The following is a 24561-nucleotide window of genomic DNA, read 5'->3' on the forward strand; positions in this document are numbered from 1 at the left end:
AAATAAAAGGAATTGCACCAAGTGTTGGAGAAAAGTTTGTCACATCTGGTTTATATACAGTAACATATTAAGAATAAAGAATAAAAGTCAGTGGACATCATGGAGAGATGAATAAACGCTTACACTGTATGTGTCTAAAATTTTGGAACCAGTCTTGAGACCGTGTCAAACCCGAACACAGAGAAAAATACAAAATATACTACCATAAGTAAAGTACGCGTCACTGACGGTTAAAGAGTTTATTTATAAGAGTAAGGTTGAGTATCTTATGCATTGTTTACACTAAGTTGTCCTTCTTTGGTGCTCAGACAAATACACTCCCTGTTCGGTAATCGGAGAGTGAATCACAGATGAGAAATGGAAAAAGTAGATAAAAGGATAAAGATGAAGTTTTGGCTTAAAACCACTCCAGTGGTTAAAATTCACTTATACCACTTCAGCGCTGTGTTTGTTTACATTGAGACATTGAGGCGGATATCAATGGACTGCAAAAGATTCATTAAACTCTGTACAGCCAGTTTTGAGTGATGCTGTGACAAAATCTGGCTGGACAGACATACAGGCATACAGAAATTTTTCTGAGACTGGTTTCTCTCTCTTCCCTCTCTCTCTGTGTCGAGCTACACATGTCCTTCCTGAGCTGCCAGTGATCCAGACTCCCTCTGCCCTCCGGACCTGTCTGACCCATCCTGGTGCCCTGCTTCTGGATGGAGATCTCGTCACATGGATGCCCCGTGTGTCTCTCTGGGATGCGTCTCATGTCTGGGGATGATTCTCTCTACCTAGAAGACGGTTCTGGACTCGACTGGTGTTGGCAACTGTTTCTCTGAGGACTTGACTTGGCTGCTGTTGCTCGAGGGTTTAAGACTGCAATTGTCTCTAATAACTACCTGGACTCCATATTGACATCAATTAACATTAACTGTTATGCTGAACTGGCTGCCACCTAACACACTGTATAAACGCAGATCATTTACTGCTCTCTGTTTCACCCAGATGAGGATGGGTTCCCTGGTGAGTCTGGTTCCTCTCAAGGTTTCTTCCTACTACCATCTCAGGGAGTTTTTCCTTGCCAATGTCGCCCTCGGCTTGCTCACCAGGGACGATCTGACTATTTTGATTCATACACATTCACATTCCATACAAACTTAAATTGTGTAAAGCTGCTTTGCAACAATGACAGTTGTTAAAAGCGCTTTACAAATAAAATTGAATTGAATTGAAGTTTCTGGTCCTCCAATGTGGCAAAACCTTCATTTATAAAGATTAAGTTTAAAGGAACTAAAGCATCTAAAGCTCCACCTTCTTGGCTTCAACCTATAAATTCAGATGTTACCTCACTTTGGCATAAGTTTTAGCCCCCACCACATCACTGCCTCCTGCTTACTGCTGAACTTCAACCCAAAAGTCTTTAGTGGAAGCAGAACACGTCCAGAGAGCTCGACCAGTGTTCCCCTCCGTTTCCCCCTCTGCCACATTCATGATCTCTGATATTCACTTTTTAAAAATGTGGTTTGCACATTTGAAATATAATCTTTTATCTGTTGAACCCAAGCTGAACTGTTACAATATAAGGAACGGGACATTTCACATGTTCCTGTTTCCTAACAGCACGGTTTGGATGTTGAGATGTTTCAGTTAGCCGAGCGTGACCTTGGAGAAATCGCTTGCTAAGGAAAATGCATGCTTGGAATTTGTCACATAGACCGAACACCATGACCAGAAACACGGCACGGGTTCTGCTGCGGTGTTTAAACTTGATACAGAATGAAAAGAAAAAAAATAATTATCTTTTTCAGGGCAGTTTAGACAGGACGGGGTTATTTCAGGCCATGACATTTGTCATTCATTTAAGGAACAAAAATGTTTCGTTGCTAAAACAAAAACTTTTGCATTTAGCTCTATTTAAAGCTTTATATATTTAACTGGTTTCTATGTATTTTCTTGAAATGAAAGTCTTGGATTTAAATAAAGGACACAGAGCGACACTTCTTGGCCAGTCGCGGCCGTCCTGAGCCCGGAGCGCGTCCGCGGCCGGTTTGACCCATTTCACCACTGAACAAACACCACTTTTGTGTCGCACCTGGAAAAAGTCCTGACACTGCGATCTGCCAGCGCACGGCTCCCAGTTTCCCCACTTCTGACTTCCACACCTGACTGACTGCCAACAACCTCTTATAGCTTTACTGTAAATAAACTGCGTCTGCTGTCTGCGAGTACAGTTCTGCGTACAGTAGTAAAGGTTTACACAGTATATATACTGTATTGTGATTTCCTCTTGATGATCACAAAATGTCAAACTAAGGTCACAAACTAAATATCTGATAAGAAATAAACATTCATCTGTTTTTATTTTAAAAAAGATTTATCACCTGTCTAACTAACAGATATTATTCATTAGAATCATTCCATAAGGACACCAATAAAGGTAAATAATCAAAAGAAATCAATACTCGGAATGATTTATTTTTATTTCAGCTGAATGAAATAAAACCGAAATATTTAATTCTAAATTAGTCTCTTATTTATTTACTAAATAGTTTAATTCCTGACATTATAAACTGACCCTTTTCTTGGATCTGTCCTCTTTAACTCAGACCTAAAGCAGAGTCACACAACAATGAGTCACAACAATGAGTCTGTAAAATATTAACTAATAACATGAATTTAATACTAATATGTTTTACAATTTTTTCCTCTTGCACGTCACTTTTATTTTCTTCTTTTTGTATGTTTAATTAATACATTTTACAATTTATTTAACTTTACAAAATAATACTTTTATTTGACGTTATGTCTTTCTGGTGTGATTTTTCTTGTTTTCTTGATATTTTTTTTTTTAGATTCTATAAGAATAAAATGTAAACTCAACCGAATAGAACTTAATTTAATCTAATAACATTGCAGGGCCTTGCATGATTGAGTTGGATCAAATTAAGGCGAATAAAATCACACAGTGGCTTCATAAAGCAAATCGCATTCGCAGGAAGTGAAGAAGAAAAAATAATCACTTTCCAGCAGTGAAATAAAACTAAATTAAACCAATCAAAAGTAATTGTAACAAAGTGAATTAAATCAAACTTACTGAAATCAAACTGAATTAACTGCACTGTGGCGCCCTGAATTAAATCATGATGAACTAAACAGAATTAAATAAAACATCACTGTGAGACGCTGCATCAAACCGAAGTTTTCGAACTAAACCGAACAGAATCACATTGTAGCTCCCTGAATTACATCAAACAGAACTAAAGTGAATTAAATTAAACTGAATCAAATATAAACACATTTCATCTTTCTGGAATGATTTTTTCACTTAATGTACTTAACAGCTAATATTTTTTGCATAGTAATGTTCATATTTTTTAAAGGTGCTATAGAATAATAAAATCAAATAGAACTGAATTTAATCTAATACCAGTGCAGAGCCGCGCATATTCGACTTGGATCAAATTAAGATGAATCTAAATAAAATCACAGAGTAGCTCCATAAATCAAACAGAATCAAATAAAATTACTGTATACTTTGGAACCCTGAACTGAATCAAATTGAACTAAATCAAATATAATTCCACAGTGTCACCCTGAATTAAACTGAATTCATCAAACTGAATCAAACTGAATCACATTGTGGTATCCTGAATTAAATCAAACAAAACAAAAGTGAATTAAATCAAACACTTAAGTGATTCAAACTGGATTTAACTGAATGTAATGAAAAGGAATCAACAAGACGCACCGCGTCACCATGAGCTGAAAACCCTGAATGATGAACCCCTGCAGTTTGGAGGTGTTTAATGTGCCGTACACACTCCTGCACGCGTCCGAGTCCTCGGTGAGTCACGGCTGTGAGTCATGAGCTCTGCTGATGCTGTTTCCAGTAAAACAGCTTAATGGTTTTACGCTGAGGAATGCACTTATTCCACACACACACACACACACACACACACACATCGCCGCTCAGGCTGGACACTTGGTATAAATACTCATTATTTCTACGCGCTAATGCAGCCACGCTGTAACCCATCATCATGATGTCAACTATCGTATGCAGAAGGTTATTAAGTGTGCGGTGTGTATGTGTGTGTGTCGTACGAGACAGACACACCTCTGAGGTCAGGTTACAGTCGAGTAGGCAGAGACAAAAAAATGTACTCCTAGTGGTATTCTAACAGTTTCTTCACCCGTCGCTGCGTTTCTCTGTGAGGTGAGTCTGCTGGGATTTAACCAAAACACTTCGAGACGATGCTACAGTAGGATCTGATTTAAAGCCTGGAGACAAAAACCGTAACTGTTATCTGTATGGATACTGAATTAACAGGATATTTATTAAACAGAGTCTGTGCAGTTTTAATCTCTAGTCTTCTCTATTGTATACCAATGATTATGTGATAACTCGGACTATTTTGTCAGATTATTGTATATACATATATTTTTAGACATATTCTGCATACAGGTCCGGCCACGGAGACGTTATATTCTGGATCGCTCAGACATCGTTGCTCATTAATGTTAATGTGCTTATTCTAATACTAGAATTAGAAGTAGAATTTTAATTCTAATATCGTTTTTATACTGTAATACCAGTTCAACATGGGGACCCATACAAAGGGCACGTCACATAAACAAATTAAAAACGTGTGTAAATTTCACATTTATTGAAGGAGTCTCCAGTGTCAGCGCAAGTGCTGCACCATTAATCAAAATAAACTTTTAATTAAAAATGAAATCATGCAGGTGATGTACATATAGTCTGGAATTTATGTAGAGGTTGTCGATAACTTGAGTATTTGTTTAATTTTTGTATTTGTTTATTTTCTGCATCTTTTTTGGTGCTGAATAAATATTGGTGAACATCCTCTTAATGAGAGTATTTGATTACAAAATGGGACATTTAACAGTGTATTATCAAAATAATCAAATAATAAAGTGTCAAAATAATCCTTATGTGATTCTTTATTCTTTTTTTTTTTTTTAACAAATCACGCAGCCCTCAGTGAGCACCTGCTGTTAATTCCAATCATCCTATTCAACTTACTAGAGGCATTCGAGTCAAAAGTTTATAGACGCGAAAAGTGCGAAAGTTTATAGACACAATCATTCACCAACACCACTTGCACATTACAGTTACTCGACTGGGAGTCATTGTCACGTCCCCCGTACAGTCCTGACCTCGCTTCAAGCCATTTCCACATGTTTAGAAAATTAAAGGAGCTCCTTGGAGGCCGGCGTTTCAGACATGAATCAGACAGGCAGTCTGATCGTAGCTTTGCCGTATTGAGAAAACTTTCTACCTTGATGGTTTCCAGGCACTAGTGAAACACTGAGATAAGAGCATTAGTGTAGGAGTGGTTTATATAGAGGAATAAAGGGTTCTGTTAAAAGTCCTGGTTTGACTTGAACGTCACTCGTATTAGTTAATCGTTCGTTAATTTGTTACTTTACATTTTTAATGGTGGATTGAAACTGAGGCGATTGTTAAATAACATACATTAAGAGAATTTTAATATAAGTTGTATGTGAGTGTGAAGTGCTCAAAGTGCTCAGATACATTTACAATTTTTCTCCATAAACACATGCAGAAACATTAAAAATACAGTCTTATCTTATATTATAATATTTTTCTAAATAGTGTGACACGCAGCCCTGTAGTCTTTTCAACAGTGATTGTATAAACCAAAAGAAAGCACGCTCTGCTGAATTCCTGAGAATTTTGTCTTGATTGGAAATTATTACAATGTAAAAGCAACCGGGCTGAATTAAAAAGATAACACGTCTTCTTAATAAAAACCTTAGTTTGTAGCAAGTGTGAAGAAGTCAAATGTGGAGTTATGCAAAGAACGGCATTTAAATCTTCCCTTCGTTGTCTCTGCCATGGTCTGACACTTTTAATGCTTGGATGGTGTTGAGTTCAAATAGACATCAGCTGGTCCTAACCTGCAGCCGTATTCGATCCTGCATTATACAACAGTAACTGTAGGTAACTGACCCAGTAATTTGATTGGACGAGAGGCATTCAACGAGTAGACAGTAACTGTCGATTGCTGCATCTGTGAGTTTCTATGCAGTACTGAGGGGAGAGCAGCTACCTGCCAAAACCCACATTTACAACCAGTCACAGAAGCACTTTCAGCAAGAACACACATCTGATAACGTTATGTCGTCTTAAACAACACGTTGTCTCCGAAATAACTGCTCTGAATGCTAACTCGCTCTGAATCTCATTCATGTTGTTTAATTTATGTCTAAGGTGAGCTACAGTACAAGACTAGCTTCTAACACAAGCCTGAATCCCAAATCCCTCTGTAACCCTACATCAAGGGCACTACTTGGTGTATGTGACAAGGGATTGTATACTCTAGCATCCTAGCTTTCCATTTATTGCCTTTTGGGATTTAACCCCAGAACCTGGAAGTTAATAAGTTAAAATAAGTGTTTCAGGCTGTGGCATCATGCCTACAACCACATCACAGCCATGCTGATATTCATCACAACAGCACTCCTTCTCGGGTGTTATTGCCTAAAGGATATAGTCTGCGTATTGCATGAATATGATGCTTATAAACGATGCATATAGAGGCTATAAATGTATAAACACCGGTGTAATCCACCATAAATAAAAATCTTTAGATCAGGTTATAAAACAGTAAACAAATCTAAACTGAACAAATCATATGAATTAAATCAAATAAAAACTCTGAAGTTTTCTACTTCCCAAATCACTTTACTCAAATAAAGTTCTTACCTGTAATTGATTCCTATTTACTATTTAACGCACAAAAATAGGAAAAAGACACTAAATTCCTTGTAAACCTTTCGTTAAACAAAAAAATTCTCATCGCCTAAAGTGGCTTTGGGATCTTCGCTGATCTCAAATCACAACTAAGAATTATGTTATTACGTCTGTGACAGAATCGTGATGAACAGTCGTACACGTCAATGCCCACTTTAATAAGGAAAATGTGTTTGTCGTGAGCAGACTGAGTAATCATCACAAACAGTACTCTAAACAGTGAATCATCAAGTGCTATTTCTGTGCTTGATCCAAAAAAAAAAAAATCAAAAATCTTAACATAGATCTTAACATCTTGATGTGGACCGCTTGCCAGCGTTGACTTTTCACCTTGTTACAGTACTTATAACGAGCTATTACACCAAGTTTGAACAAAACATGTCTAATCCGCTTCGGTCTAACCTTATTAATGTTTAACAGATGTCTAGCTCCATGTCAAAACAAGGCTGTGTGTGTGTGTGTGTGTGTTCTGGAACTCACCTATCTTTTTTTCTGTCATCTCCCTTCAGAAAGAAAAAAAGGAAACCAAGAGGATGCGGGTCTCCCCCAGAAATAACTCACTTCACCTGCCAATCAAACATTTATCATTAATTGATTTATTTTTTTCTGAATGATCAGAAGTTTCATTTAATCAGCACATGAAACAAATTCCAACAGCTGAAAGAAGGGTTAAGCAAGTTAAATAAACCAAAGGGCAAACCGAGTTCTAGATCCAAGTGCCAAAGATTTGCGACATTTATGAGGATTTGAAGGCAAAAAAACAAAAGAAAAGAAAAAACGTTAGAAACGGTTAAACGGTTCAAATATTTAAACACTTAATGCCTTTGAAGTGCGTTTTGTTTTAAATCCATTACAGTTGATGTCTTTGAAGTGTGTTTTGTTTAGGTTCTAATCCCAGCAACTGACAGCAACAAACATCAAAGTGTCAGGTTGGAAACTTTTTACTAAATAAACAACTGATTTCTAAAGTCGCGTCTGATCCGCTAAAACACGCGGCTTTTATCCTCTTCTCCTTTCAGTTTTTTCGGGAATAAAAGCCCTCACCTTGTTCCTCAGCAGCAGGTGTCTTTCTGTATGAAGTCCTACAGAACATGAGCAGATGTCCCTCACCGCGTCCACTCTGACATTTAGCTCGTCCCTGGAGTCACCAAGCCTTTCTGTTATTCGGTTAAAAAGGGAGCTTTTTCTCGGACACCCTGACGCTGTTCCTCTCGCACTCCCCTTTCCTCCCTCTCTCCCTCCCTCCCTCCCTCTCTCTCTCTCTTCTTCCGGTCAGTGAAAGCTGTCCCAGTGGGCCAGGTGTGTTTAAAAGGAGGGGCTCAGGTGCTCGTGGCTGCGTCTCAAACCACACACTATTGCACTAAACAGTGGCCTACAGAAGCCTATGTGAAACACTTGTAAGGGCGCACTTTAAGTGTTTAAGTGTTTAAGTGCACATCCAGGTGGTCTGCACAAACTGCATACCTTTCTACCCATGAGACACACACACTAAAGAAAACATACAGTAAGTAGACTCATAATGATTTAGAATGTTATGATTAAATGCGTGCACCACGGTGGTGTATTGGTTAGACTGCGGCCTCGCACCTCCAGGGTCAGGGTTCGATTCCTGCCTCTGGTTTGTGTGGTTGTTCTCTCCGTGCTTGGTGGGTTTTCTCCGTATATTTCGGTTTCCTTCCACAGTCCAATGGTCAGGTTAAGTGGCGTTCTCAAATTGCTTGTGTTCCTCCGTCTCATGCTCTAAGCCTCCTGGGATGGGCTCCAGGCCCCTCACAACCCTGTACACAGGATAAGCATGGTAAATGAAGATGTTTATGATGTATGCCCCAGCATTTGTCCTCGTTATTGTTGGAAGCTAGGAATCTCGAAATAACAGAATATATTTGAAATTTTAAAAAACAATGGTAAAACATCAGACATCAGATAGGCCTTCTTTAAAACATCTTCATACTGGTCGAAGTTATGTTAAGAATGAAGATCTCGTCTGATCTGTCTAGTCAAGTTATTACTCATAAAGTCACTAAAGAAACGTCAACAAAGCTTTAATCATGCATTAATAACTGAACTATACTGGCTTAAACATTTAATGCATACAACTGATCATAAAACTATGAAGGTCTTTTTACTTCTACTTATTTCCCAATTATAGCAAATCCTGGATTGTTTTATTTCCCTTATATTGTAGGTCGCACCTCTAGTTGAAACTGTAATATCGTTTTTACATCATACAGTAAATTTTACCCACTTATAGATAGATTTAATGTTGTAGAGCATCCAGTATGGTTACTTCGTGCTCTGACTAACGGTCGTTTCCCCCCTCCTTAGCCACTCCTGTGGTGCAGTTTAGTACCTCAGTGAAGTTTATGGGACAGACCATAATGATATGGTTTGTAACCAGGGAAACATGCTACAGTCACAGATACAAGTGGAAAAATTGCTAGATAAAATAAGGTTGATTTCCTCTAACAGCCATGACAAAACACACACACACACACACACACACACACACACACACACACACACACACACACACACACACACACAAGGGTATAAAAGGAAGTAAAACAGTAGACTCACTCACAACACAAACCTCTAAATACTCTTCCTCTATTTTTCAGACGTCTGTAAGACCAAGATGGATAAGTTGTCCAAGCGTTACTTTGAGAACAGGTGTCTGTGGACATCTCTGATTATTTCAGGTGAGCCAATATAATTAATTGCTTGCATTATTGTAGAGCAGTGAGGCGTTTAAGGATGAGAATCCCTTAATGTTACTCTAATCAATTCCAGAAAAATTTTATTCTAGGTAATGGTGTCGATGAGTTTTTTGCAGGATCATTTTACATTTACTGAGTTTTTCATTGACAAATAATGCAGCACCAGCTGATTTGATTTGGGAGAGACATAGACTTATACTGTATCTTCCTGCCCCTGTCTCTAGCATTCCTGTCTGGAGGCGTTCTGGCCGGTGATTGGGTGGTCCATGTTCCCGTGAACCCCATCCTGGCTCCTCAGGGCTCCACGGTGATGCTCCCCTGCACTTACGACTTCCCCGACGAGTCTGGATCACGTCAAGTGCAGTCCGAGATGTGGTGTCTGAACCAGAGCCTGTGCATCACACCCACCTACGTGTACCACAGTGCCAACATCTTCCCCGAGCCTGTGTTTCAGGGCCGGGTCCAGTACCTGGGCTCGCTCGGCTCCAAAAACTGCTCTCTCAGGATAAGCGACCTGAGGATAAAGGACAGTGGCGTGTACGTGTTCCGCTTCATCACCAACCACCCTGTGAGCAAACTGCCTGAGCAGAGGGGTGTCATGCTAAGAGTGACAGGTCAGGAAACGTCACCTAATGCTCTCGTGATATTGATGTTTGTAACCTTTACAGTTAATTTTAGAGAGAGGACACAGTACATACACAGGACGATATGCAGTAAAATACTTAAACGACAGCCCATGACCTTAAAAAGATTATTAATAGGAAATAAATACAGAATAAAATAAGCAATAAAATATATATAAAAAAAACTTTAGCTAAGGAAAATATAGATATAAAGGAGAAATAAAAATATGAAATATAAGAAAAACTTAGCTGTAGAAATACAATAAAGAATTCTGTACAAATATAAATGTGTGGAAAAAAACAGAATTTAAAAAGAATTGTCCGTGTTTATGTACAATAAGCAAAAATGAAATAGAAATATGTGCAAAAGTGCATGAGTGTGCAGGTCTGCACTGTCCATAAGTGTCCATGGTGTACAGGAATGTCCAGAAAGAGTGCAAAATTAAATTTAAATTAAAAATTTCATACATTTAAATAATGGGATCAAAGTGCTTTTGCACTCTTGCAACAATTTTTACCTTTTATTTAATTTTTTTATATTAACAATAACAACAATAATAATAATAACAACTCATCTTCTATACTGCTGTATCCTGCATTCACGGTCGCGGGGACCTGAAGCCTATTCCCAGGAGACTTAGGGCACAAGGCAGGGTACACCCTGGACAGGGTGCTAATCCATTGCAAAGCACACACACATACACTTACTGTACACAAACACACTACAGGCAATTTTGGGAACACCAATTAGCCTAACCTGCATATCTTTGGACTGTGGGGGGAAACCGGAGTACCCAGGGGAAACCCACCAAGCACGGGGAGAACATGCGAACTCCATGCACACGGAGACGGGAATCGAGTCTGGCCGGGAATCGAACCCATACCCTGGAGGTGAAAGGCGACAGTGCTAACCACTACAGCACCGTGCCACCTAATAATAACATAAACAAAATGAATAATAATTTTAAAGAAATATTATTATTATTATTATTATTATTATTATTACTAACTTGCATCACTTGTAATTTATCTCAGTTAAACACTTTGCAACTCCAGGGTCAAGGGTTCAAAGTCTATGTGTGTAGAGTTTGCAAGTTCTTTTCGTAACTGGTGGGTGTTCTCTGGGTATTCCAGTTTCCTCCCACAGCACAGACCAAAGACATGCAGATCAGGCACACTGGCAATCCCAAATTGCCCATAGTGTGTGTGTGTGCGTGTGTGTGTGTGTGTGCGTGTGTGTGTGTGTGTGTGTGTGTGTGTGTGTGTGTATACGCGCCCTGTGATGGATTGGCACCCTGTACCCTGCCTCGTGCCCAAAGCACCCTGGGACAGGCTCCTGTGATCCTTCAGAAGATGAATAAATGAATCATTAAAACACAAATTTTTATTTATTTATTATATATATTTATGATAATTTTTACATTGCGCAATATGTTGGCTCATGTGCTTCTAAGAGCATGTATATAATATATCGAATATTATTATTATGCAACTCTTATTATATAATAATATATTATTCATTATTGAATAACTATTTAGATTTTTGTGCAAAATTTATTTAATCTTATACAAATCCTGAAGGGCATACAATACACAATTTGTTTTATTTTTATGACACATGCCAAACATTTCCTCCCGTTGCCGTTGGAGACTTGGCAGCTTTTTCCTGTCTGTCACAGACATCTTGACTTTAAAAGGACTCAAAAAAACACACACAAAGTTTTTGTTCTCTTACTGACCTTAAAGAGGTAGTGAAAGTAACTGAGTGAGCAGACTCATACACTCATACTTATCCATTCAAAATGGGTATTTGATAACTGTTATGTAAGAAAGTAAGAAATAAAACATTCCATGTGTCGCTGCTAAGGAAATAATCAATGTAATAAATGTGAGTTAATGTTGACACCTTAACGCTGATTAGTTTTCTATGTTAGAACATCATGAAGAGGTTGATTCCTTTCATGCAACTAGAATTTTTATTCATTAAGGAATGACGTACATGCATTTATATGCATTTATAGCTACATTTAATGTTGTGGAATGTCTTTGAAACTTGAAAATGAAACAGGTGCTAAAGACTCTTTCCATAACTCTTAAAAAAACTGCAAACAACCTGCAATCCACTGTATGTGGAAATGTCTGAGTCAGTTCAGAGCATCGGTCCGACCTAAACATGGTACGGTGGTTTCACTGGAAAATGTTTGTAAGACAAGCGTCTGCTTTTGAGATTTGAGACGGATAAGACAGGAAAAAAAAAAAAAAAAAAAACACATTATTGTACAAAAACAAATCAGCTGTGTTGATTCAGATTCATACAGTAGGAGGAGTACTAGATGTTTCCAACTTGGAATCACAAGTTGATCGATCGTTTCATTGCAATTTTCCTTATCAGAGTTTTTTTATATAGTTTTGATTCCTAAGGATTGCAGCCTTAGACCCACACCGATTGTGTTTTTAATTTTCATTTTCATTTTAATCTTCACTTTTGTTCCCCTATTGATACGTAAATGGTAGAAATATGGGAAACATGACAATCTTTAACATGACAGTAAAATAAAAAATACAGAAGTTGGATTATTAGTGTTTGAAATGATACAAAATATACGTTCCTAAAACAGAACCCTGAGGAACACCTTGATATGACACACGAGCAAAACGATGTCTGTTTAAAAAAGGTGTAGAGTTTTTGCATGAATTCCTGTTAGACTGAGGTAACTAATGAAAGAGTATTGATAAGCAGAAGCAGAGATTTATTTATAGCCTAAACGTCAAACATGTCCTCAGCACTGGCTAAGACAGGAGGTGAGATTGTTTCTGACAAACAGTAATATGCGTTTACTTGTATATTAACTCTGTGTGTGTGTGTGTGTGTGTGTGTGTGTGTGTGTATGTGTGTGTGTGTCTAGCAAAAGGAAGCAGCTCTGCCGCCACCGTTGGCATTGTGCTTGGAGTTCTCCTCCTGCTCACAGTAATGGTCACCATTTTTGCTTGTTCCAAAAGGTAAAGATTGATTTTCTTACTATGTACTTCACAAAATCATAGAGATCGACACTGAAACATTATTTTCTTTCAGACATGCTGCCTCAAAATCCCTCCAGCCAGTGCTTAACGATGAATGCAACCTGTGATTGTTAACAGATCAACAGCAGGACTGTACCTTCTGTATTTAGATTATATTTATTCAATTTACTCACTGTGTCATAAAGGGTAGCTGTATAAATGTAAGCTTAGACATCAGGTTATTACAGTATGTTTCATTAGAATTTAAAGTCTTCAAACATGGTTATGAGTTCATGATGTAATAACAGTGCAGTCTTTGTGAATTATATATTTACTGTTTTTTTTTATTCTATTAAAACTATACAGATTTTTTAAAAATAATAAGCCACTGATCCTAACTTCTATCCAAGTGCAGTATATTTTTGAAAGTCTAATGCATATCTTTGTAAAGATGATAAATAAATGATACATTTCTCAATATATAATCTTACTATTGTATCATTGCAATAATACTCCAGTAAAGTGTATTCAGGATGAATTAATAAAACAGAAAAAAGCAGTAACAGCAGAAACGAAGCAACAGCAAAGAATCAGCCACAGCACATCACATGAACCAGTCACATGTCTCCTGGACAACTTATTCTTTTTTTCCAGTTGTATTTTAAATGAGCATTTGCACACTAATTTAAATTCCAGTGTTTTGTGTAAAAGTTACTCTTCCATCCATTCATCTAGGAACCTCTGTAGTCCAACTAGGGACGGTGGAGGCCAATTATTATTACTATTGTACTTATCCCTACTTTACAACCGTGGTGAGACTCCCGGTCAACACTCACACACTATGGGCAATTCGGGAACACCAATTAACATACATTGCATGTCTTTGGACTCTGGGAGGAAACCGGAGTATCGGAGGAAACCCACCAAGCACAGGGAGAACTTGCAATCACTGTGGCGGGAAATGAACTGGAATCCTGGAGTTGCAAGAGTTACACTAAACAACCGAAAATTAATAATTTGTACTCAACCAACAACTTGTCAGTGGCTACATTTCCATGTGTTAAACAGTAACACCTTTTTTTAATCCATTTTTAGTTACATTTATGGTGAAACAAGTTCTTACTTACATTACATTATATCAGGTATATCTTCGTTTCTCTTTCTTGAAGTTAAAAAATACAACAACAAAAAAAGCAGTAAAAGTGTAAAGTCCTTTGTCCTGGAAATGTCAGGAGACTTAAGGTTGCTGATCAGACTCTTACAAAGCACAGACACTGGCGACTCCTTACATTAATGTTCAATAAACATCTTACCTAAAAAAAAAATGATATGACTCGCTTGTTTTAGGAGGCATGGTGGTTAGCATGGTCTCTTGGAACCGCTGGTTGGCTAACCGGTATTTCCAAATTGCCCAAAGTGTTCGTATGAGTGTGTGGGTACACTGTACTTGTGCCCTGCAATAGGTTGGCACCCCATCCAGGGTGTCCTCCCTGCCTTGCCCTGAGATAACCCCCCCCCCACCCTACAGGATGAATCACTCATTGTACAAGAATAAGCTGTTATTGTGGAAACAAACATACACTATAACAAACACAAGTTGTGATTTGAAGCTGCTTTTATGCAATATTAATCAACACACTATCATACACACTGATGTTTTAAAGAGCATAGTTTAATTGAGAGAGTAGAAACATCAAGTCAAATCAAGTACAACAAAACATCTGTTTTACATCAGGCTTCCTAAGGATGATGATCATGTTAACTGACGATGACATTAAAATCGGCTAGGATTTCTCAAAGTAACAATCTCAGATTAATACCGGAAGATATTTTAGTAGGTTTTAATAAATTCTAAACAGATTTAGGTAAGATCCATGATATCAACCATAACACCAGTGCTAGAGCTTAGACCAGGGATTAGACTTGAAACCTTTTTTGGCAGTACAACAAATATAGTATGACCTCATTTAAATGATGGATAATATTTATTTGGTTAGATTTAAGATTTGACCTGCTGTAGAATGGGTCAAAGTTTGCATCATGGTATGCTAAACCTGCATGTGTACTGTATTCTACAGTGTATATTTCAGGCACGTTCCATTGGCATAGCAGGATCCAGACTATAGTTACATTTTATAGTGAATTATCTCAGGATAATTAAATGTTAGAGGTCAGATTCAACACTGAAACATCAAGACCCAGTTTTCAACAGTTAGGCTGTTTAGCCAGGACAGAATAAACAACACTGTGGCTGTCTTTAGGCTCCTTTGCGGCGCCAGCTTGTGGAAGGTTTGTGACCTGCACCTGGTCCCGGCTGAAAAATAAAAATAAAATAATTAATCCACAACATTTCCTTTTTGTGATTATCTAAATTGATAATTTTAGTTTTTTTTATTTTTATTCCTTCCATTGTGTGCACGAGTGTTTATATTAGTTCAGGGTAAAAGTCTAACCTTGCTGTACGAGAGTAATGCACAGTGACAAATTTGACTTTCCCACCCTCGCCACCTTTCTCGTCTGTCCAAGGTTTCTCCACAGCTTCCTTAAGGGGTACAATGGAAGGATGAAGGTTGTCATGAATGTCTTCTGGTTCCTCCTAACACAAACATCAAACCTTTCTTTAAGCTGAGACACTTAATCACAGTGCCGGGTAACACCATACTATCTAAAGGTGTTCATAAGGCTACACTACAGCTACTCCACTCTTTTCTGAGTTATATTTGAACCTATATGAACATTTATAGATGTTTATTCCAACATGTCATGAAACAGCTCTGAGACAGAGTTAGGTTGAAAAGCGGAGTTTCCTGGCCACGAACACAAAATTTCGAAGTAAAACATCTTGAGAACGTTCATGTGTGGGGTTGCTTCTTAGCCAAAGGAGTGAGCTCACTTACAATTCTGCCATGGAGCACCTGCATAAAGAAAAAGTGATAACTAAGTGGCTCGGGAAACAAAACATCAAATCTTTGGGTCCATGGCCAGGAAACTCCTCAGGTCTTAATCCCATTGAGAACTTGTGGTTAATTTTCAAAAGGCGGGTGGACAAACAAAAATAAACAAATTCTAACAAACTCCAAGCATTGATTATGCAAGAATGGTCTCCATCAGTCAGGGTGTGGCCCAGAAGTTGATTGACAGCATGCCAGTGAATAGGAGAGGCGGTGGTCAACACTGCAAACATTGACTCTTTACATAAACTTAATTGTCAGTAAAACCCTTTGAAGTTTATGAAATGCTTGTAATTATACTTCAGTATACCAGAGTAACATCTGACAAAAAGATCCAAAAACAGTAAAGCAGGAGACTTTGTGATAATTAATATTTGTGTCATTCTTTTCTTTGTGCTCATAATGCTACACTTCAAAGACGCCACTCTGTCGAATAGCAGACATACATTTTAACCTCGACAAATGTTTATTCCAAGTAGTCGTGAAACAGCTCTACGTCAGGGTTAAGTTAAAAACTGGTTTTAAATTGTATACAACAAATAACAAATGTACAGCCGCTATTCAGTACATCACGTACCTGATGTTACAAAAAATAAGGCTAAAGTACGTACTGACACAGACATATAGATTTATATTACTTGTGTAAAACTTATATAACTTTATAAACACCAAACTTAAGCACAGTGTTACTGACTAGGGGATGTTTTTCTTTCTTTCACACTTCTTCAGAACATTCACAGCTCAAAGCTAGTTCTGGAAAACATGCTAGCCACATTGCTAGCTTGACACAAGGCTAGGTCGGTTCATTTGCTAGCAGGGAGCAGATACTGTACTGTACTTTGCTAGCTGCTTTACTTTCATTCACTGTTCTAATAAAGTGTATAATATACTTCAACACTGTGGTTGAGCTCCTAAAACAAATCTCTCTGAGAATCTTAGAAAATAAATAAATAAAGGGAAGATGAGGCCAGTTAGCATTAGCTTCATTTAACAGCTAGTCTTGTTTGATAGCTGCTTGTCCAACTTGTCCATGTCCTCATTCACACTTTCTCATTCATCTGAACTATTGTGTAATGTTGCTTTTATTTACTCTTTCCTGTAGGAATACACCACAGTGCAAACGTCTTAGCAAATAACTGCTTTGCATCAAATATAATAGTCTCCGGTACAGTGTGTGAACAGTTGAATAAGGAAATGAGCTGCTTAGTTTTACTGGATATTCCTACAGAACCAGAAACAGTCCTTTCTTTTTTCATGCAGCAAAACCCAGAAGCGTTCTTTTATTTATGTTGTCTAAAAATAAATATATTTTTTGTACTAACTTCATAATGAAGTCATAAAGTAAACATGTTTAGCAAAAACACACGGTTCCTCACAAGACTTTTGCACAGTACTGTATTCAAAAAATGAGGATATTCATCATCATCATCATCATCACCCTCAACAACAACAATAACACCAATGAGCGAACTCACTGGAATGTCTGCCATCTTCGAGCTCCGAGGCTGATACGTTGGTTGAGGACATTCATAAAAAAGTGTGTCGACTTCCATGGGGGATCCGAGCTAAAAGAAAAAAGTTCATGTTAGATTCGAATGCATAATGTACAACCTTTTAACACCATTTAGGAGGTAAAATGGAAAAACAGGAAACGACCTGTTTATCTATTTCCAGAGCTTCACTGTCCACTCTGTGCATGTTCTTACTGCAGAGAAAATATGACATTATAGTGTAACAACAACACTCGTAATTATAATAATAATAATATATTTTATTTTACTTTTAAATAGCACTATTCATGTATCAAAATACATCCCAAAATACTCTACAAAGCAAAAAATAATAATTATTCAAGATTAAATAAAGTGACTGTAGAAATTATAAAATAAAATGTAAAAATAATATTACATGAACCAATAAATAACTAAAGTAATTAATTAATTAATGAATAAATCGATTATTTAGATAAAGGCCTTGAGTAAAGAATAAATTATAGCATAATAAAATAAAATAAACATTATAATTAAAATGTAAATATCTAATTGTGAACCTGATCATAACAGCGACTGTCAGAGTGATGAGTGCTACAGAAACACCGACTGCAGACGCCAGAGCGATGACCTTCAGCCGACCTGTCAATCAAACACAAACTAAATTTAAGCAAAGTTTCACTTTTACCGTTTCACACTTTCATGCACACATAATTGTGACATTAAATTAACACTTCACTCTTTCACTTAAGTTCTGTTTGTGTCACTTAGTTTACTGTAACTAAAAGGGATGTGAACTTAACCCACATGACTGAGAACTGAGAACGTCTGGGTTCTGCTTTGAGCTAAAGAGAAGCAGATGTGACAATACAAACATCTGCCTGGACATAAAGTAGGGAAGGGGAATGAGCAGCCACATGACATCTCATTCCCAGTTCAGAGTGTAAAGGTGAACGACAGACACTACCTAGTTTATTTCAGGTTTAGATAATCTTTTTAAAAAATTATAACAAAAATCCCCTAAGATGTGAAAGCAGAACAGTGATGCCTGTGAAGCTCACTAACCTCGCACCCTGACGGTGAGGACCGGAGAGTTGTGCACCCCGAAGCGGTTGCGGGCCTCGCAGTAGTACTGGCCGCTGGCTCCGGTGCTGACCTCAGCGATGGTGTAGCTCTGGCCTGATCGTGTTTCCCAGGAGTCAGCGGCATTGATCCGGTGCCAGGTGTAGTTCTCCACTGCCGGGTTCGCCTGACTGCTGCAGGTTAGGGTCAAGGATCCGCCTGCCTCGATCACGCTGGACGGACGAGCCAAAACCGACGTGTTCTTAGGGGCATCTGAAAGACAAAGGACAAAACTTAAGAGCACACAAGACAAGACGTCAAGAGGAAGGACACGTGAGGGTTGGCAGGAGCGAGAGGTTGATTAATTGATTGGGTTTTCAAGGACTAATAAAGGTAGCAGCGTAGTGATTGTTATTTCACTGAGAAACCTGACCTGGCTTTGATGAGAATGACTTTCCTATGTCAAGCCAAAGCTATGTTATAGAACATTACATCTCTCAATAATTTCTTGTTAGGATCACTTATAATATCAATGATAAAAATTAATGTGCAGGTTGTATTTTTTTCGTGAACGTTGAATGAAAACATAAAACAGTTCTTTCAGTTATTCTTTCAGGAGCCAAACAAAGCCAGGTTACATATTTTTGTGGATATTTTTATTTTTATTTTGAGTAAGAATTTAGTGAGGACATAGCACCATGGGTCCTAAGAATGCAAGAAGGGTAGCAAGAAGAAAAGGGAGCCACTTTCAGTTTAAAGCAGCCGGTGCGAGGAATCATAAATTAAGGTTAAGTAAGGTTTAATGTGTATTTATTTCATATTTTACTTCATTTACATGCTTTTCTAAATGTTTCGATTGTTTTTATATGCAAACAATATGATTCTATTTTTGAAAATACTAATAATGGTAATATTTTTGGGTGGCTGGAACGGATTATTTGCATTTACATTATTTCCTATGGGAAAATGCGTTTCGCAATACAAAATTTCACCTCACGAACTTGCCTCCAGAACGGATTCAGTTTGTATGCCGAGATACCGCTGTATTGGTGTGCAAAGAATTATACGTGCGTATTCGCTCAAGGCATCTTTGTACATTTTTCCAGCCCTGAAATAAGCTCCGCCCTAAATGTGAACAACTGCTCAGCTCTGCTGTTTTTTTTTCCCCCCATACAAGCCAACTTAAGTACAAAGTATATGTCACTGCAATTCACCTCCCTGCCAGCAGGTGGCTCTGCACATTACATCGACACTAGAGAATAAACATACACTTACACAGAACAGACAGAGTGACAGGTGGAGACAATCCCATTCCTAAAACATTCCACACGGTGCAGGAATACTGCCCGGCGTGGTGAGAGTGGACGCTGGTGAAGGTGAGGTTCTGCGAGGAACCTTTGGCCCAGGGTTGACCTCCAAATACCTTGTACCAGGCGTATCTGTTGACTGGTGGGTTAGCATTGCTGATGCAGGTCAGGTTGACTGTGTGGCCCTCCATGATGTCACCTGAGGCGCTGATTAGGACCTTTGTGTTCTTGGGAGAATCTGAAGAGCAGCAACAAGGTGACACAGTAGAGCATGAAGACATTATGCACAGTTTTGGAAACTGACTCACTCATCACAAGTTTCCTGGATTATCGTCTAAATTTGTACATTTAAACCTTAACCTCGTGGGCTTGATGTACAGAACTATGCCAGTGTGACATGATGTTCTGCCAAAAATACAAATATTACACAAGAACCAGTGACCTAATTTTACCTTTCTGTGGCAGAGACACTGAATCAGAGGCAATAGAGACAGAAAACACAACGCTAACAAGTGTTAAAGTTTAAATGTCTGGGACGTGACCTTTAGTTTCCTCAAAAGCGCTGAAAGACAAGAGTAGACGTCTAACACGTACAAGCTAGCACAACTTACAGCAGCAGAGTATAATCAACAATCTTAGAAATAAGATTTATTTTCTCCAGTTAGTCTTTTTTAGAGACATGGTTCTCAAAGTGGGGTCTGAAAATCAAATGTCTCTAATAAATGTCCATCCATTCTTCTATGGATGTAGTCCAACCTCTGTAGTCCATCTAGGAACCATGGAGGCCAATGGTGACCATTATATTTATTCCCATTTTTACAAGTGTGTTAGGACCTCCGGCCTAGCACTATGAAGGTAAAACAGTAGCAAAACCCGAGAGCTTGCAAATTCGAATGTGAGAACTTGTAAAATGAATATTTGTATTTGTAAGTTAAAATTTGTACTCACAGCTCTGATGTGAAAAGCTGCATCTAGAGATTTGCACACCTGTGTTTTGAATTCGAAGTTGCAGATTAACAGGCACAATTGTGTACTACACATTTATCTTTGCGCTTTACTTCAGTTTCGCTGTACAACCACAAGTCGGCGCTCACAACCTCTCAGATCTGGCAGTACAACCTCAAATCCCGGCGCTCTGACTTTTGCTACTCATTTTGCGATATTCCTGTAGCAAAATTGACTTGTGCACTTGTAAACGCGGGGGCGGGGCTGGGGTGGGAATGAAGTCATTTGAGGTTGTACTGCCAGATCTGAGAGGTTGTGAGCGCCGACTTGTGGTTGTACAGCGAAACTGAAGTAAAGCGCAAAGATAAATGTGTAGTACACAATTGTGCCTGTTAATCTGCAACTTCGAATTCAAAACACAGGTGTGCAAATCGATAGATGCAGCTTTTCACATCAGAGCTGTGAGTACAAATTTCAACTTACAAATACAAATATTCATTTTACAAGTTCTCACATTCGAATTTCCAAGCTCTCGGGTTTTGCTACTGTTTTACCTTCATATAGCACCCACCAAGCATGGGGAGAACATGCAAACTCCATGCACACAGACTCCCAGACTCTGGAGGTCCAAGGCAATAGTGCCCCCACTAATAAACAGCCAAATTTTTGAGTTTCAAGTTTTTGAAAGTCTGTAAATAGTTTGACAGCCTCTCCTCTGGGTAAACACTTAAACTTTGACATTGTGACAGAGTTTCCTTTTCTGAAATTGTTCCATATAAACTCTTTAGAACCCCTTACCATCCAAAGAACCCTTGAGGAACCAAGCAAGGTCAAAACATTCATCTCTGTTTTAAGAGCATTTGAGGTTATTGACGTTACTCAACTGAAGACTAGGACTAGATCTTACAGGTAACGTTGACCAGAACAGCTCTGGAGCGCTCGGTGCCGATGGCGTTGCGGGCCACACAGAAGTACTCCCCGTGGTCTCGGTAGTCCAGACTCCAGAGTTTGAGTTCGGGTTTGAAGCTGTCAGGAACGCTGCTGCTCTCGCCCTCTCTGAACCAGGCGAAGCTCTCGACCGCCGGAGCGCCTTCGCTGCTGCAGGTCAGAGTCACTGAGTCACCTTCTGTCAGGGGACCCTGTGTACTCAGCAGCACCGTGGTGTGACGTGGAGCATCTAAAAGAGCAGGAGAGACCATTGTGGAACATTAAAGGGGTGCTATATTATTTTTTAAGCCCTCTGCCACCGGCAGTCCCCTGCAGACTGTGCAGCCTTCTAGCAATGAAAAAATAGAAAGAAAGAAAGAAAGAAAGAAAGAAAGTGAGGATAGATAGACAATAGATGCAGTAAATAGATAGACAGATAGATTTACAGATAGATAGATAGGAAGAATTGTAGGTGTAATTGTAAGATAAGCATAAGTTTTGGCACCCACGTCCCACAGCCAGGCTGATGCTGGGCGACTGGACGTTCTGCGGTGGAACGGGTCTGCAGTAGTACGCCCCAGCGTGCTGGCCGCCGAAGTTGTGGATGGGTGACGCTTTGTCCGAGTAGCCCAGGTTCACTCCGTTCCTGTAGAGGGCGAAGGTCTTTCCCGCAGCCGCACAGCCTCGAGCTATGCAGCTCAGAAACACCGTCTCGCCTGACGCAAACATGTTGGAGACTCGCGCAGGATGAACCTGAACCTGGAGCTCTGTGAAAGCAAACGCGGCAACGTTAACACACTTGGTGTTTATAGAGGATGCTGGATCCTGATTGGTCAAAAGGTGTTGATAAGTTTTCTATAACAGCACCCCTGACAGTGATGCAGCTGCACATCAGAGTGTTATATTAATGTTAATATTAATGCACTCATATCTGGTAGGTTATTGGCTCTGTACTTACAGCTCAGGGACGCTCTACATAAATGTATTTTATGGAATGGATGCGTGGAAAGATTTGATAAAGTTTATTGTTATAAGTTTATAAACTAATATCATCCTATGATTGTTATTACTTTAAAAATCGATTTAGTGAAAGAAATGACAACTTTACTTTTTACTGTTACAAAGCACTGAAACTGGAGACTCCTTACATCACAGAAATCTTCATCAAATCATTAGAGATGCTTTTATATTCAGTCGAATAAAACAAGATCTTCTGACCAATCAGAATTCTAAATTCGACAGCCTTGTGATGTTATAAGCGCAATTTGTTTTAGCCTGAACGTAACGTAATGTAATGCAACATACCCGTTACTGAAAGATTGATGGAGTCTGGCGAGGTCCATCTCCCCTGCTGCTGGTCCATCTCGAACCTGAAGAGGTACTGACCGGCGTCGCTCAGCTTTACACCCGTGATCTGCAGGCTGCACCTCTTGGTGCCGCCCACATACTTGACCCTGTCCCTGTAGGACACGCTGGCCAGGTTGGGGTCCGTGTGGTAGGCGAAATCCCGTTTCCCGTCAGCCGTGATGTGGAACCACATGACCCGCGTGGCACTGTAGGGCGGTGGATAGTCGTAACGGCAGGGCAGGATAATGGTGGTCCCGACCCAGGTGCAGATCTCCGTCCTGGAGAAGCTCACCGTCCATCTGCTGCACCACCATCCTGCGTTAAAGGAATCAATAACTATAAAAATACCCTGCATGCACCTGCATCCAAGGACACCTGGGTAAATTTACACTTAGGTTACCGCATGTTATGTGAAAGTACAGAGTTACCTGGTAGAATGACGGAGATGACCATCAACACTGTCACAAGCGTCCACATCTCAGACCTGAGGAGGAAGAAGGAGAAGAACCAGAGACCAGAATATCTGTTAAGACGGAACAGGACCTGAGCTAATTGATTCAGCTCTCATAAACACACACAAACTCACACACATACACACTCACACACTCCGAGGATCATCAGGAAATGATGAGTTGATGGAAGCTGGTGATGGATGTATAAATGTACGAGAAGAAAGGAAGTGCGAGTAAGGGAAAGGTGACAAGAGCTTGGCCATCCCTCCATCTCTCTCTCCGTCTCTCTCTCTCTCTCTCTCTCTCTCTCAGTGTGTCTTCGGTGAAACTCGACCCTCCCTCGTGTGCAGAGGGCAGCAGCAGCACCAAGCTGCTTCACCTGGACTAATCGATGTTTTTAAACTTTTTTAAACATATGAAACGTACACATTTATCATCACAATATGCTGACTTTTTTTACATGATTTTTTTTAGTGGGACGTGATTAGCTTCATGATTCTAAAAAATATATTACGGTTATTATCATTTTTATTTATCAACAAATGACTTTTTTCTGGTTCATTTATTTGATTCATTTATTTTCATATTTTATAAACCCCCCCCCCAAAAAAACATTTATTTATTTTTATTTTTTTACACACATTATTTTTTTTTACACATGATACGAGAGGAGACGATAATCGTGGACTCTGTCGAGCTGTGGACCTGTCCCGCCTTTTTCGGTCCTGGACACGACAAGCTCTTTCGCTGTGAACCTGTACACCCGCATTTGGTCACTGGTAATGATCCGCGACATGAAGAACAAGTCATCCATGGCACGCTGAGTTCTTGTCAGATTTCGACGTGATGTTCCTTCTGCTCCTGGATCAACAGCCTGGGGACGAACATGGCAGCAACATGGCACATGTTCAAATTGCACTTGAAGATCGCCTGGACTGTTCCTTATA

General features: G+C 39.1%; 3 protein-coding genes across 5 annotated transcripts in view; 1 reads left to right on the forward strand and 2 right to left on the reverse strand.

Moving 5' to 3' along the window:
- Positions 1 to 14532, reverse strand: part of hpn (hepsin) — a 29839-nt gene extending 15307 nt beyond the window's left edge. The window contains exons 1-3 of one of the 2 annotated variants that reach the window (XM_053488118.1): positions 14261 to 14532; positions 8381 to 8571; positions 7274 to 7359 (exon numbers count right to left, since the gene is read on the reverse strand). In XM_053488118.1, the coding sequence (XP_053344093.1) occupies positions 7274 to 7292 (19 nt within the window). In that variant the 5' untranslated portion in view covers positions 7293 to 7359; positions 8381 to 8571; positions 14261 to 14532. Of the gene's footprint in view, positions 1 to 7273; positions 7360 to 7837; positions 7923 to 8380; positions 8572 to 14260 lie in introns of those variants that run through there. The other variant, XM_053488117.1, reaches the window with a different exon arrangement.
- Positions 4032 to 13612, forward strand: LOC128514319 (sialic acid-binding Ig-like lectin 14). Of its 2 annotated transcripts, XM_053488119.1 has the most exons (5): positions 4032 to 4207; positions 9412 to 9492; positions 9735 to 10124; positions 13040 to 13133; positions 13207 to 13612. In XM_053488119.1, the coding sequence occupies exons 2-5, from the start codon at positions 9429 to 9431 to the stop codon at positions 13259 to 13261; spliced, it is 603 nt and encodes a 200-aa protein (XP_053344094.1). In that variant the 5' UTR covers positions 4032 to 4207; positions 9412 to 9428; the 3' UTR covers positions 13262 to 13612. The 2 variants fall into 2 exon arrangements, with proteins under 2 accessions (XP_053344094.1, XP_053344095.1); XM_053488120.1 differs by lacking the exon at positions 4032 to 4207 and having other exon boundaries at positions 9326 to 9492.
- Positions 14533 to 14812: 280 nt separating the features above from the next.
- si:dkey-33i11.1 (B-cell receptor CD22) lies at positions 14813 to 24428 on the reverse strand. The gene is made up of 12 exons (XM_053487375.1): positions 24320 to 24428; positions 23591 to 23725; positions 23121 to 23477; positions 22325 to 22582; positions 21796 to 22065; positions 19912 to 20181; positions 18640 to 18909; positions 18135 to 18216; positions 17741 to 17789; positions 17560 to 17649; positions 15587 to 15729; positions 14813 to 15447 (listed from the first exon to the last, which is right to left on the reverse strand). Exons 1-12 carry the CDS (start codon positions 24426 to 24428, stop codon positions 15339 to 15341), a joined length of 2142 nt encoding a protein of 713 aa, XP_053343350.1. The 3' UTR covers positions 14813 to 15338.
- Positions 24429 to 24561: the final 133 nt, after the last annotated feature.

The sequence above is a fragment of the Clarias gariepinus genome, chromosome 26, assembly GCF_024256425.1.
Source record: "Clarias gariepinus isolate MV-2021 ecotype Netherlands chromosome 26, CGAR_prim_01v2, whole genome shotgun sequence".
NCBI lineage: Eukaryota > Metazoa > Chordata > Actinopteri > Siluriformes > Clariidae > Clarias > Clarias gariepinus.